General features: G+C 44.9%; 1 protein-coding gene across 2 annotated transcripts in view; it reads right to left on the bottom strand.

Moving 5' to 3' along the window:
- Window positions 1-15,317, bottom strand: part of LOC110509497 (volume-regulated anion channel subunit LRRC8A) — a 79,417-nt gene that overhangs the window by 53,401 nt on the left and 10,699 nt on the right. For both annotated transcript variants that reach the window (XM_021590392.3, XM_036967221.2), the window contains exon 2: window positions 2,429-4,550. In XM_021590392.3, the coding sequence (XP_021446067.2) occupies window positions 2,429-4,540 (2,112 nt within the window). In that variant the 5' untranslated portion in view covers window positions 4,541-4,550. The remainder of the gene's footprint in view (window positions 1-2,428; window positions 4,551-15,317) is intronic.

Here is a 15,317-nt window from a genome sequence, read left to right as displayed (position 1 = left end):
TTTGTATTGAATAAGTTGGTGTCGGAGTTTATCGAGCACAAGCGAATATCTTGAAGCAATCACCCCAACAGTCATCAGTAATCTCTATAACAAGGTCTTCCTCCCAGGTCTCCTTCAAATGTTAGAGTAATATGCTGTAAAGTTATCTACAAAGCTGGAGATCAAACTCTTGGAGCCAGGGGCGAAGTTCATGAAAATATACAACTGGTGGGCAGGTGTAATTGCCTCAAAATGTGGTATATTTAAGTAAACGTAGTTTCTTATCTGAAGATATCGGTAGAAGTTAGATGCGGGGAGATCGTACATTTCCCTCAACTGTGTGAATGTGGCAAAAATATTGATGTAAAGGTCTGTAATAGTAGTAATGCCCTTTCTCTTCCAGAATAAAAAAAGTGTCAATTGTCAATTGGTGTGTGTGGGGGGGGGACATAGTTATGTCAAATAGGAGTACATACAGAGGTCTCCGGGAGACCAAATGTTTTCCTTATGATACCATTTTTGCATAAAGTTATTGCCAGTAATACCTGTAGAGGATTTAGTTGATGAAAAGAAAAGTGCTGGAAGAGAGGTGTTGTGTATATCTTGGATCTACCATGCCAGGGTATGCATCCTGCCAATAAACCTAATAAACCTGCCCAATAACAATGTTGAACATTTGGTAGGCTCAGGCCACCTAATTCTTTGGGCTTGATTATATGTTTTTTAGAGATCTGGTGTACTTTGTATCCCCACACAAAAGGCAAGATAATAGAATCCAAGGATTTGAAAAAAGCTTTACTTAAAATACAGCCAAATTCTGAAAGAGATAAAGGAATCTGGGGAGTGTAACAATTTTAATAGCGTTAACACGGCCTATCATAGATATAGGCAACACTCTCAAGATCTCAATGTTGCGTTTCAACTTCTCTATCACATCGTGGTAGTTCAATTTAGGGTCCTTGGGGATGACAACCCCTAAATATTTAATTTAGTCTCCTGTGAATTTAAAAGGTATATGTTTAAGGAACTCTGGGTTTAAGTCCCCTTTAAGAGGCATGAATTCGCTTTTTTGCCAGTTTATGGTATACCCAGAGAGTTCTCCTAATGATTCGATGAGCTCCAACAGCAGTGGAAATGACTCTTCGGGGCGTGAGACAAACAAGATGATGTCATCCGCATAGAGCGAGATGCGGTGATCAACCTTGCCTATGTTTAGCTGAAGCAATGGCAGGACGGCTTCTGATACAGACAGCTAGGGGTTCCATAGCAGTGGCAAATAGCAACGGACTCAAGGGGTATCCCTGGCTGCAGGAATGTTAAAGTGAAAAGGAGGGGAATTATTGTGATTAGTGAGAACTGAAGCCGTCGGGCACGCATATAGTATTTCAGGCCACGAGACAACACTCTTGCCCAGACCAAACTCATTTAATGATTTCTGGTGCGTTAAGTGCAAGTATTGCAATTTTAGAATAAAGATTTAATAGCTCTTCATACTGTCCCTCGAGGGTGGCGATGCATGTCTCGTGGTCACCTGCGTTTCCTTCCAGATCAATAATGTGGGTTGTATGTTCAGCCAGGGAGGTTTACACTGATTGTAAGGATGAGTCGAGATGATTAAATCGAGCGTTCATATCCTCTTCCATTGTCTTGATAGCTGCTGAAATAATAGTCGGTGAGGGCTCCGAGTCAGGGCTAGCGATTACGGTCAGGCAAACGCAAGCATCGCCATCCTCGTCTTGTGCTGTGGTGGGGACTTTACCATCTTTTTTTCCGGTTGTTTTTGGATTCATTAGTTTCCCCATGGCCGTGTTTCTCATGGAGTTGCTCATAGTAGCAGTTTGGTTGGGCAAAAGTAGAATTTAAATCAAATTTAAGCAAGGGTGAGGAGGTAGTCGGAGAAGCGTCTACTCCATGGTGCTCACTAGCGCCCCCCCCCCCCCCCCCCCATCAGTGTACTTTTAAAACTCGGGCACATTGCATCACATCAGACAGTTACTTTACTTGAACTCATTTGAAACATATTATTAGCACTAGCAGGGTAGGCTGTTACTGTCTCAGAATATTGGGCAAATGAACTATTGAAGCGATAATTTCAACTCAACGGAGTTGGAGACTCGGTCTACTACACAAAACTCTACAATGTGTACTCTACAATATGTGCACAAGATCATTAGGGCAAATTATCCCTAACATAACCACGTTCCGGTCTTCATCATTATGCTAAGCCCTACCTTCCCATTCACATGTGAAAGAGGCAGGTAGACGAGTAGAGCTTTTCAAGAACAAATGTCTAACATTTTCCTGTGACACACAGATAAATGCAAAGACAAGTGTTTCTTTGACCATTTGACCTGACCAGGAAATAATCTGGGCCCTAACAAAGATTGTTAGTTCCAAGTGTGTATCAAATATTTTCTCTGGGACGTTCAAATACTAGATCTGTACTCACCCTGTTGGCTGTCACAGCAAAGTACTGCAGGTTCTGGAGGAAGCCCACGTCGGCATGTATACTGGTCAGGTTGTTGTGACTCAGGTCCAGGAAGCGCAGTTTGCGGCAGTAGAACAGCTGGCCCGGGATGTTCTCGATCTTGTTGCGGTTTAGGTAGAGCCTCTCCATGTTCGTCAAGGTGCCGATCTGGATGGGGATATAGGCGATCTGGTTGTACCACAGCTTCAAGTTTACCAGACGGTGCAGGTGCTGGAAGCTGATGATCTCCTCGATGGTCTTAAGGTTGTTGTCCTTCAGGTCAATCTCCTGCAGGTTGTGCAGGCTGAAGATGGAGTGCGGGATACGTTCCAGGTCGCAGCGCAACAGCTCCAGCTCTGTCAGGTTCACCATCTTCTTCAGGCTGTTGAGCACCATCAGCTTGGTGCCCTCATTGTTGATTGACAACTTCTGGAGGTGGACCCCAACGTCTGTCACCACCTGAGGCAGCTTGGTCAGGTTACTCTTCAGACGGAGCACTTTGAGCCTCTTGAGCTCTCGTAGCCCGTCGATGACAATGTAGCGGTTGTTCTCTGCGCTCAGGTTCCCTGTGAGGTGCAGCTCGCTCAGGTTCTTCAGGCTGTAGATCCATAGAGGAATCTCCTTGATGTCAGTGAATTTTATGTGGAGGGACTTGAGGTTCTCCCTCAGAAAGGCCAAAGCTGGGGCCTCAATTTTTGCCGGTGTGTGGTAGAGCCACATCTCTCTCAGGCTGACTAGCTGGGCAATGATGGGGGGGATGGTGACATCAGGGATGAGCTCCAGCTTGAGCACCTCCAGTTCTATTAGGTCAAACACTGTTTCAGGGATTCCGTTAAGCATGAACAAGTGCAGCTCCAGTTTCTCCTGGGAGTTCTTGGTGATACGTTGCCGCAGCTTGTCCAGGGTCCACTCATTGTTGAGGTTCAGCTGACGCAGTTTGTTCTCGCTAACCTCCGACAGGAAGACCGCAAAGCGCTTGGAGTAGAGCGGGTCATACTGGTCTATCATGTGCAACATGAAGGCAAAGTCGTTTTTCACGTCTGGTATGTCACTGTACCTGCTCTCCTCGCGGATTGACTCAAAGGAGTAGCGCTTAAGCGAGCGGCTGAGCATCCAGCAGAGGGTGTACATGCAGATGAGACCGTAAATCCCCACCAGGCTGATATAGAAACATGCCAGAATCTTGAAGAGTGTGGCCAGGGGGTGAGCACAGTGGTACATCCTATAGCCTGTCAGCTTCTCAATGTCCACCGTGCAGATCACACTGAACTTGATGTAGTGCACATAGTAGGCCGTGTAGCAGATGATCAGGATGAACTTGATGACTTTGATGATGGTCTGGCGGATGTAGAGCCGGTAGACAATGTCCCCTTCTTCAACGTGGATCCGGAACTTCTTGACCTTCTCAAAAAGAGCTTTGGCCTGCTCGCCTTCCTTCTTGTCCAGGACACCCGTGTCGGAGCGGTCAACAATGCCCTGCTCGATGAGGGACTTGGTCCTTTGGAGCATGGGCACGCTGGCCTCCACGTCCTCGCTGATGCATGATGCCTTCTTGTCCATGGTACCGTTCATCTTCCCCAGAGGCTTGGGGTCGCTCTCCTCCACTACAGTCTCAGACAGAGCCCTGGTGGTCCATGGCGAGTCAAAACACTTGAGCAGGATGGACACAAAGTGCTCCAGTTTGGAGCTAGTCCGGGGGAACTTGAACCAGAAGTTACTGCAGGCCAGGAAGATGAGGGTGTGCAGTAGCACCAGGTAGGGGAAGTACTTGGCAAACCAGTGCAGCTTGTTCTCATAGCAGACCGCGTCAATGTAGTTGTACTGGTGCCGGTCCAGTTCATACTGGATGCCTTTTGGCTCTGGGTCAAAGGGGTCACGGATGCTCATATTGAGGTACTCACAGGATTTGTTGACCACCCACTTGCAGGGCAGGCAGATCATCTTGTCCTGGGTTACCTGTAGCGTGCCCCCAAACACGGCGATCATGAGCATGACGATGGAGATGTAGTCTGTGAAGACGTCCCACCATGGCTTCAGGATGCGGTACGCCGGCTGTGTGTCGGCAAAGTATCGGAGCTCTGTGATGGGGATCATGATGGTTTACCTATAGAAAGGGAGAGAGAAAAAATGTCATGGAAGACATTCACAATGCCACTCGTCACTTCAAAGTTCATTAGAGTAAAAGCTTCAAAAGGTTGGCTCCAACATGCATGAACTACAAACATAGCTCATCAAATCGAACAGGATTACACAATAAAGTCAGAGAATTATTTCCGTTGTGGGGAAATACGTCATGTCAGCATGAGTTAGGGCTGGGCCATGTACCGGTATTGATACACGGACCGGTTTGGGTTTATATTTTACCTTCAAAAACCGTATTTGAATATTTGGTTTGTTAAATGTGATATGCCATGTACATTTTTATAGATTACTTTGCTACTTAAGTAATCTCTCTCTGCTCTCTCCATGCTTCTTTCCACACAGACCTAGCCCCGCCCCGTCACTCAAGGAGCAGATGTTGTTCCTCAACCACGAGACACTTGAATTCAGTCTCTGCATGATTAATGCAGCACATTAAACAATGTTGAAGACAAAGATGCTGTTTTCACTTTGCTTCTTAATATAAATCCACTAGTGTTCTATTAGTTTGTGTTTCTTATATCTGCAAACAGCTAGATTGTCTTTTCTTAGCAAACTGGGCCTGAATCTTGTTAGCCGCTAATGCTAATCGCTAACTAGCTAATAAATGTACTGAGTCAGAGCAAACGTAACTAGCTATACAGCCTGATAATACCAGTGATGGTGTAGACCCACAGTACCAGCCAAAAGTTGACACACCTACTCATTCAATGATTTTTCTTTATGTGTACCATTTCCTACATTGTAGAATAATAGTGAAACTATGAAATAACTCATATGGAATCATGCAGTAAAAGAAAGTGTTAAATCAAAATATATTTCAGATTTGAGATTCTTCAAAGTAGCCACCCTTTGTCTTGACAGCTTTGCACACTCTTGGAATTCTCTCAACCAGCTTAACCTGGAATGCTTTTCCAACAGTCTTGAAGGAGTTCCCACGTACAGTGGGGCAAAAAAGTATTTAGTCAGCCACCGATTTTGCAAGTTCTCCCACTTAAAAAGATGAGAGAGGCCTGTAATTTTCATCATAGGTACACTTCAACTATAACAGACAAAATGAGAAAAAAAACAGAAAATCACATTGTAGGATTTTTAATGAATTTATTTGCAAATTATGGTGGAAAATAAGTATTTGGTCAATAACAAAAGTTTCTCAATACTTTGTTATATACCCTTTGTTCACAATGACAGAGGTCAAATGTTTTCTGTAAGTCTTCACAAGGTTTTCACACACTGTTGCTGGTATTTTGGCCCATTCCTCCATGCAGATCTCCTCTAGAGCAGTGATGTTTTGGGGCAGTTGCTGGGCAACACGGACTTTCAACTCCCTCCAAAGATTTTCTATGGGGTGTGAGATCTGGAGACTGGCTAGGCCACTCCAGGACCTTGAAATGCTTCTTACGAAGCCACTCCTTTGTTGCCCAGGCGGTGTGTTTGGGATCATCGTCATGCTGAACGACCCAGCCACGTTTCATCTTCAATGCCCTTGCTGATGGAAGGAGGTTTTCACTCAAAATCTCACGATACATGGCCCCATTCATTCTTTCCTTTACACAGATCAGTCATCCTGGTTCCTTTGCAGAAAAACAGCCCCAAAGCATGATGTTTCCACCCCCATGCTTCACAGTAGGTAGGGTGTTCTTTGGATGCATTCTTTGTCCTCCAAACACGACGAGTTGAGTTTTTACCAAAAAGTTATATTTTGGTTTCATCTGACCATATGACATTCTCCCAATCTTCTCCTGGATCATCCAAATGCTCTCTAGCAAACTTCAGACGGGCCTGGACATGTACTGGCTTAAGCAGGGGGACACGTCTGGCACTGCAGGATTTGAGTCCCTGGCGGCGTAGTGTGTTACTGATGGTAGGCTTTGTTACTTTGGTCCCAGCTCTCTGCAGGTCATTCACTAGGTCCCCCATGTGGTTCTTGGAATTTTGCTCACCGTTCTTGTGATCATTTTGACCCCACAGGGTGAGATCTTGCGTGGAGCCCCAGATTGAGGGAGATTATCAGTGGTCTTGTATGTCTTCCATTTCCTAATAATTGCTCCCACAGTTGATTTCTTCAAACCAAGCTGCTTACCTATTGCAGATTCAGTCTTCCCAGCCTGGTGCAGGTCTACAATTTTGTTTCTGGTGTCCTTTGACAGCTCTTTGGTCTTGGCCATAGTGGAGTTTGGAGTGTGACTGTTTGAGGTTGTGGACAGGTGTATTTTATACTGATAACAAGTTCAAACAGGTGCCATTAACACAGGTAACAAGTAGAGGACAGGGGAGCCTCTTAAAGAAGAAGTTGCAGGTCTGTGAGAGCCAGAAATCTTGTTTGTTTGTAGGTGACCAAATACTTATTTTCCACCATAATTTGCAAATAAATTCATTAAAAATCCTACAATGTGATTTTCTGGATTTTTTTTCTCATTTTGTCTGTCATAGTTGAAAATTAGAACTTGCACAATTGGTGGCTGACTAAATACTTTTTTGCCCCACTATAGGTCTGTAGCAGTTTGGGTCTAGAGTGTCACCCCCTTTGAAGAGGGGGATGACCCCGGCAGCTTTCCAATCTTTGGGAATCTCAGACGATACGAAAGAGAGGTTGAACAGGCTAGTAATAGGGGCTGCAACAATTTTGGCAGATAATTTGAGAAGGAGAGTTCAGATTGTCTAGCCTGTCTGATTTGTAGGGGTCCAGATTTTGCAGCTCTTTCAGAACATCAGCTATCTGGATTTGAGTAAAGGAGAAATGGTGGGGGCCATGTGGAAAGCATGGCCAGCCGTAGAGAAATGCTTATTGAAATTCTCAATTATAGTGGATTTATCGGTGGTGACGGTGTTTCCTAGCCTCAGAGCAGTGGGCAGCTGGGAGGAGGTGCTCTTATTCTCCATGGATTTTACAGTGTCCCAGAACTTTTTGGAGTTAGTACTACAGGATGCAAATTCTGTTTGAAAAAGCTTGTCTTAGCTTTTCTAACTGCCTGTGTATATTTGTTCCTAACTTCCATGAAAAGTTGCATATCACGGGGGCTATTCGATGCTAATGCAGAACGCCACAGGATGTTTTTGTGCTGGTCAAGGGCAGACAGGTCTGGAGTGAACCAAGGACTATATCTATTCCTAGTTCTACATTTTTTGAGAGGGGCATGCGTATTTAAGATGGTAAGGAAGGCACTTTTAAAGAATAGCCAGGCTTCATCTACTGACGGGATGAGGTCAATGTCAGTCAATGTCATTCCAGGATACCCCGGCCAGGTCAATTAGAAAGGCCTGCTCGCAGAAGTGTTTCAGGGAGCGTTTGACAGTGATGAGGGGTGGTCGTTTGCTCGCAGACCCATTACGGATGCAGGCAATGAGGCAGTGATCGCTGAGATCCTGGTTGAAGACAGCAGAGGTGTATTTGGAGGGCAGGTTGATTAGGATGACATCTATGAGGGTGCCCGTGTTTACTGATTTGGGGTTGTATCTGGTAGGTTCATTGATCATGTGTGTGAGATTGAGGGCATCAAGCTTAGTTTGTAGGATGGCCGGGGTGTTAAGCACGTCCCAGTTTAGGTCACCTAGTAGTGCGAGCTCAGAAAATAGATGGGGGGCAATCAATTCACATATGGTATCGAGGGCACAGCTGGGGGCAGAGGGAGGTCTATAGCAAGCGGCAAGAGTGAGAGACTTGTTTCTGGAAAGGTGAATTTTTAGAAGTAGAAGCTCAAATTGTTTGGGTACAGACTTAGATAGTAATACAGAACTCTGCAGGCTATCTTTGCAGTAGATTGCAACACCGCCCCATTTGGCAGTTCCATCTTGGCGGAAAACATTATAGTTAGCAATGGAAATTTCAGGGTTTTTGGTGGTTTTCCTAAGCCAGGATTCAGACACGGCTAAGACATCTGGGTTGGCAGAGTGTGCTAAAGCAGTGAGTAAAACAAACTTAGGGAGTAGGCTTCTAATGTTAACATGCATGAAACCAAGGCTTTTACGTTTACAGAAGTCAACAAATGAGAACACCTGGGGGGTGGGAGTGGAGCTAGGCACTGCAGGACCTGGATTAACCTCCACATCACCAGAGGAACAGAGGAGAAGTAGGATAAGGGTACGGCTAAAGACTATACGAACTGGCCGTCTAGCACATTCAGAACAGAGAGTAAAAGGAGCAGGTTTCTGGGCACGATAGTATAGATTCAAGGCATAGTGTACAGACAAAGGTAAGGTAGGATGTGAGTACATTGGAGGTAAACCTAGGCATTGAGTAATGAAGAGAGAGATATAGTCTCTAGAGATGTTTAAACCAGGTTATGTCATCGCATATGTAGGAGGTGGAACAACATGGTTGGTTAAGGCATATTGAGCAGGGCTAGAGGCTCTACAGTGAAATAAGACAGTAATCACTAACCAGGACAGTAATGGACAAGGCATATTGATATTAGAAAGAGGCATGCGTTGCCAAGTGAACATATGGGTCCAGTGAGTGGTTGGACAGCGATTCAGACAGTTAGCAGGCTAACAAGCTAAAAGTTAGTAGGCCGGGGCTAAACAAGCTAGCAGCTAGTAGATCGGGGCAAGCTAGCAGTTAGCAGGCCGGGTTAGCAAGCAAGCAGTTAGCATGGGCTAGCAGTTACAGACCGGGCAGGTAAGCTAGCAGTTAGCAGGCCGGCAGCTAGCTGTTAGTAGACCGGGGCAAGCTAGCAGTTAGCAGGCCGGGTTAGCAAGCAGATAGCAGGGGCTAGAAAGTTAGCCTTTGGGGGACGTCGCTATGGGGGTAAGTCTGTTTTTGCCTCTTCGTGCAGTGACGTCGATAGACCAGTCGTGGAATTAGTAGAGTTCCAAGTAGCTCTAGGTAGCTAGCAGGCCTAGCTGGTTAGTATAATCTGCCTTCAGCGGGCGTCGCGCCTGAGGGGCCTGTTGGAGTCCTCGGGCAGATTATGTCGGTATTCCAGTCGTAGGGGATCTGCGGGGTTCCATGCCCCGTACCGGCTGTAGAAGAAGTCCGGATATTGTAGCCCAGGAGTATACTTCGGTGGTAGCACAGGAGTATTCGTCCGGGATTGCGGTTAGCTAGTTGTGAAGATCCAGATGAAAATGTTCAGTTTGCGGTAGGAATCCGGGGATAAAAATAACAGGTCCGTTATGCTCTGATTAGAGTCACGTTGTTCCAACTGACTAGAGCTTTCCGAGCTGAAGGTTAGCTGATGACCACTGGCAATGTTTTGCTGACTAATAGCTGGTAGTTAGCTGGCTAGCTTCAGTTGAGGGGTTCCAGATCCGAAGTAAATATAAATACTTTAGGGAAAAAAAGCAGATCCACGCCACATTGGGTGAGGCGGGTTGCAGGAGAGTATTTAGATGTTGAGGTTTAGCAAAATATTTTAAAGGATATGCGACGAAAAAGATGTAATGCGATATATACAAGGGACACGACAGAACAAAGACATCTGACTGCTACACCATCTTGGATTCATTCATCATCATTAAATAGCCTACCTAAAATATGTCAGTATTTTTAAACTAAGTACAATTTCAAGAAATTAGCTTCAAAACAACATTTTCCAAGGTCAAAAAGGGGGGCTTGGGGAAAAAATGTTGGGAAACCCTGCTCCAGCCAAATGTTTAGGCTATGCTTCATCACCAAGTTAATTCAAACAATTAGGAAGTAATCTTTATGATGCCTTTTACAATAGGCCTACAGCCCAGTCAGCTACTTTCAGGTCAAGCCAGTGTGTGGGTTGCCAGAGTGGTGTGTGTGTGTGTGTGTGTGTGTGTGGGGGGGGGGGGGGGGTGCACTCCATGTCAGGGACATCCCAGACATCCTGTGAGCAGACAGAGAACACTATGTGGCTCCAAGAGCACAGCGGAAGCTGGATGCAGAGGGGAACAGAAACTGACACAGCACACAAATGCTAAAGTAAGCAATAAATGTATTGTTACAAGACCCCGCACAAAAATGAGTAATCATTGTGACTCGTACTTTAAAAACACACATTTTTAAAAAGGACAAGCCCATCAGGTAGGCAAACTTGACATTGTCAGGAAGGCGAGCTTTTGAGAACTTTGGCCTTTAAAAGTACATTAAGAAAACAGGGACTGGCTGCGAGAGTGAACATGTTTCTAACGGTTAACTTTCTGAAGACATATTACTCAATGCGGGAGGTTTAATGACGGTATTTATGGGCCAACAGCTAAATGTCTTAGACAGCCTGTCTGATTATAATAAATCCAATGCTGAATCCATTAACATGGCTAGAATGTGTTTATGCCGAAAAGGCTCACATCCTCATGGTGTTCCATCTGTTATGTCTAGCTCAGCTATAGTCAAACTGTATCCTCTCCACCAGTGATATTTTATCTCCCAGACAGCACAGACGTGGAAAAATGTAAGGTTACTTTGCATAACCCTGGTTCTCTGCTATTACTAGTGAGATCTCTTCACTAAGACTGCCCACCCTCTCGGAGGTGCCTATCAAAAGTGTTTGTTGGAGACAGACAGGTAAGAGTGGCGAATGAGGTGAAACCCTCACACTTCCATAAAAGGAATAACTCTCCCGCCCTCTGGTTATTCTCAAGCATGCTTTTCTTCCTCATGCTCCTGTGAGCAGGGGAATGCAGTGAGATGTCTCATACCATATCAGAGAACCAGGGATATGAAAGTAATCTTCAGTTCCCTTTCAATTATTTGTTTTGATATCTCACATGGGGATATGGCCAACTCCCGTATTGCAAAACATGCTCTCCAAAGCCAGGGAAGTCCCAACATCAGCAACCCTCAGAGGTCCCGAATACGTACCGAAGAGGTGCAGAGACAACCCAACGGGGGAAAAACTTTATAAAGTGAGGGTCAGCCCAAAATAAGACGCATACAATCTCAGTTTAATGAGATATGCTACAAAAACAGTGCCCAAGAGGTAAACTCCTTTGTAGGAGAGGGACCTTCCAGGCACCTCCAAAGATTATCGCCCCATTATAATGATTCCCATGATCCGGCAGGATATCGTCAAAAAGAGAAGGGCCCAATAAGTGAAGCGCATAACACCCTTGCCCGAGCTCTCCTACAATCCAAGTAGATGCGAACCGCACCTAATGGACAACAGGGACACCCTTCTAGAGAAGGCAACAGGTGAAAAGCCATAGGCTCCAAGGTGCGACAATGGGAAAAAGTCGACCCAAAGATAGGGTTAGGTACATTGACCTGAAAAACCCCAGGGCAGACTGTTGGCGCGAACAGTGACTGGTAAAGCACAGTCCACACATACGTTTAGCGATGCCAAAGGCCTTAGTAAAGTGAAAGGAGGATGAATATTACATCTCCACACTTTCCAGTGGCTAATAATAGACACGTTCCAGAACGAGCTAAAATCTCAGAGACTGGGATTAAGCAAAGAGCCCTGCTTAGAGACTACACAACAGTTATGGATAATCTGTTTCAAGCATCTCTGAACTTTGCTCCATTCATCTTTACCTTGATCCTGACTAGTCTCCCAGTCCCTGCCGCTAGAAAACCTTGAGCCTTGGAAGGCTGAAAAAGTGGCTAAAGGACCATAACAAAGATGAACCTTCTCTCACCCTGTCACGCCCTGGTCTTAGTATTTTGTGTTTTCTTTATTAATTTGGTCAGGCCAGGGTGTGACATGGGTTTTGTATGTGGTGTGTTTTGTCTTGGGTTTTTTTCGTACGTATTGGGATTGTGGCTTAGTGGGGTTTTCTAGGTAAGTCTATGGCTGTCTGGAGTGGTTCTCAATCAGAGGCAGGTGTTTGTTGTTGTCTCTGATTGGGAACCATATTTAGGCAGCCATATTCTTTGAGTGTTTTGTGGGTGATTGTTCCTGTCTTTGTTGTCACCAGATAGGCTGTATAGGTTTTCACGTTACGTTTGTTGTTTTTGTATTGTTCGTGTTTATTCTTTATTAAACATGTATCAAGAATATCACGCTGCATTTTGGTCCGACTCTCCTTCACCTAAAGAAAACCGTTACACACCCCAACAAATCCTGCAAGGAGCATAGGACCATGGAAAACAGTGTAGTGAAAAACAATCTGTCTAGTCACACCACTTCTCCACAAAAAAACAACACACCAACTGTGAAAACAGAAAGCTTGCATAAGTGGCTGCTACTCTTTTCCAAGAGTTGCAGGCCTGTCTCTTTCCCTTTTTTCTAAAGAATCTGGTTGAGGGTGGAGAATTGCTTCGTTCGCTAGGGTTTAAACCCTGCATGACGACAGCCAGGGTTGGGGAGTAACTGATTAATGTATACTGATTACAAAAAAAATACTTTTAAATTTAGAAAGAATGTTTGCGAAAAAAAGAGAGACCTTTCTGTTCTCAATGACATTCAACTCAGCATTGGAAAAAAGGCACAATTTGAAGTTTGTTTCACCTCAGCGAGTCTGACCACTGTCTAGTCTGGCCGCAGCCGCTTTCAGACATAAAAGAGCCCAAACTTCACTGGACGTGGTCTGTGGGCCTGAGAGGGTGGGAGAACGGGGTCGTCAGTCCCCATCTCCTGCACTCTCTCAAGGATCTCCATGATATTAATCCCATCGTGATCCCCCAACTCGCCTTCCCCTATACACTATGTCGTCAGCCATTGAGGGGAGAGAGTGGAGGCTAGCGGGGCATTAGCTAGCTAGAAGCTACCTTGTGGTGAAGGTGTGCCGTGGCTAGCTCAGTGCTGGCCAAGTTAGCCTTCAGAAAGAGCGCTTCCGCAACCGAAGGTGCCGTGAAGGCTGAGATGGTCAGTCTAGTAAACACAACAGGTGAATGTAGACGATAAAAGTGTGCTCACAATGCTACCGTGTTGCAGATAAGGTATGCTAGCAAGGTTAGCTTGCCTCTCAGCAAGGTAGCCAAGTTAGCCTTGCAGAGTGGGCTAACTGAGTCTCAGTAGCTAGCGGAGACTGAGAAGTAGAAAAGGATTTTAAAACAAAAACTTTTCGATTAGTACACAACCTCTTGACAGGGTATGAAGACCACCAGTTGAAGTCAGAAGTTATCCTTCAGGGTTCATTTCTGGGTATCCAGTCGATATGCGGCGAGCTAGAGTAGTGAGACCATTCGTGAGGAAGAGAAGCAAGAATAACCAGAGGGTGGGAGAGTGGCTCCTTTTGTAGAAGTGAGAGTCTCACCTCATTCGCTACTCTACCTCTGTCTCCAACAGACGCTTTTGATAGGTACTTCCATGAGAATAGGCGGTCGTAGAGAACTTCCACATGTGAGATATCAAAATTAATATTTGAAAGAGAACGACCAATTTATTAGGACATTGTTGGGGCCAGGAGTTTTTACTAATCACATGACCTGATTAGGGAAAATAATATCTACCCTAGTCAGGACAAGAGGTCAGAAACACCTTTGTCCTGAGACATTAATACTACTACTACGGTCTACTGGGGAAACCAGTAGACCGTAGGACATTCCTCAGGAAATGAAATCATTATTCAGGTACACAAGTCCTCCGTATTTGGACTGTTTAACCCAGACACGCTACTTAATGAAAACATCTCAAACTGAGATCATAGTGAAGCTTAGAGTGCCTACCCCCAGCAGAACAACCCCTTCCAGTATCACAGACAAATTTCAGACATCAGCTATCTAATCTAAGAGATTTCCCGTTTTCTTTTTGTATGTGTGAGGTCAGCTGGGGTGGACTGGGTGTAGACTTTAGTTTCTAGCTCCCTCTCTCCATGTGCACCTCCCCTTCTACCTGCACGAACTAACAGGAAGAGAATAAGGGAGTGTGGTCAATGGAAGCTCACAAAAGAGCCTCATCCAGTCCAAACCAGTCAGAAGAAGCCATCTTAAGTCACTCTATTTCTTTGGATCGCTGCCCACTCTTACAGTAGCTCCCAGTTTGTCAGAAGTCTAGTTTAAACACTCCGACTGAGACCGAAAAAAATGTTTGTTTCTCTCTCTACGCTGTCCATTCCCCCCTCCCTCCCTCCCTCCACCCCCACCCCCTCCCCTCTGTAGCACGAACCAAGTAACCTATCAAATGAAGTCTTTGTTTGCACAAATTTCAAGTCGTGGTGGCATGACTTCTACAATTCCGTCTGAGCATAATGAATAATGTGTGCCAGCCTACTGGGTGACTCAAACAGGCCGTTGCACAGCTGCTCAGTTCACAGTGTACCTAGCTGCGCACTATCTGGCAGATCTGACACTGTAAAGGCAGTTCACATGGATCACTATACGGCAGCTTGATAAATCATTCCCGTTTGCCCCTGGGGTATTAAACATATCCATCCAACAACAGTACAAACAAAATAATGTATCTCTTTCTGCTGGAGTTACACTACCGGTGAAAAGTTTTAGAATAGCTACTCATTCAAGGGTTTTTCTTAATTTTTACAATTTTCTACATTGTAGAATAATAGTAAAGACATCAAAACTATGAAATAACACATAAGGAATCATGTAGTAATCAAAAAAAGAGATTCTTCAAATAGCTTTTGCATTGATGACAGCTTTGCACACTTGGAATTCTCTCAACCAGCGTCATGAGGTGGTCACCTGGAATGCATTTCAATTAACAAGTGTGCCTTCTTAAAAAGTTAATTTTTGACGCTTCATGCGTTTGAGCCAATCAGTTGTGTTGTGACAAGGTAGGGGGGAATACAGAAGATAGTATTTTACCAAATAGGGCTACGTTCATATTATGGCAAAACAGCTCAAATAAGCAAAGAGAAACAACAGTCCATCATTACTTTAAGACAGGAAGATCAGTCAATACCAAAAATGTCAAGAACTTTGAAA

Source organism: Oncorhynchus mykiss, chromosome 29 (genome assembly GCF_057628025.1).
Source record: "Oncorhynchus mykiss isolate SJ-2025 chromosome 29, ASM5762802v1, whole genome shotgun sequence".
NCBI classification, from domain to species: Eukaryota; Metazoa; Chordata; class Actinopteri; order Salmoniformes; family Salmonidae; genus Oncorhynchus; species Oncorhynchus mykiss.
Note: the sequence above shows the minus strand (reverse complement) of the source record. Positions and strands in the feature narration are given on the sequence as shown.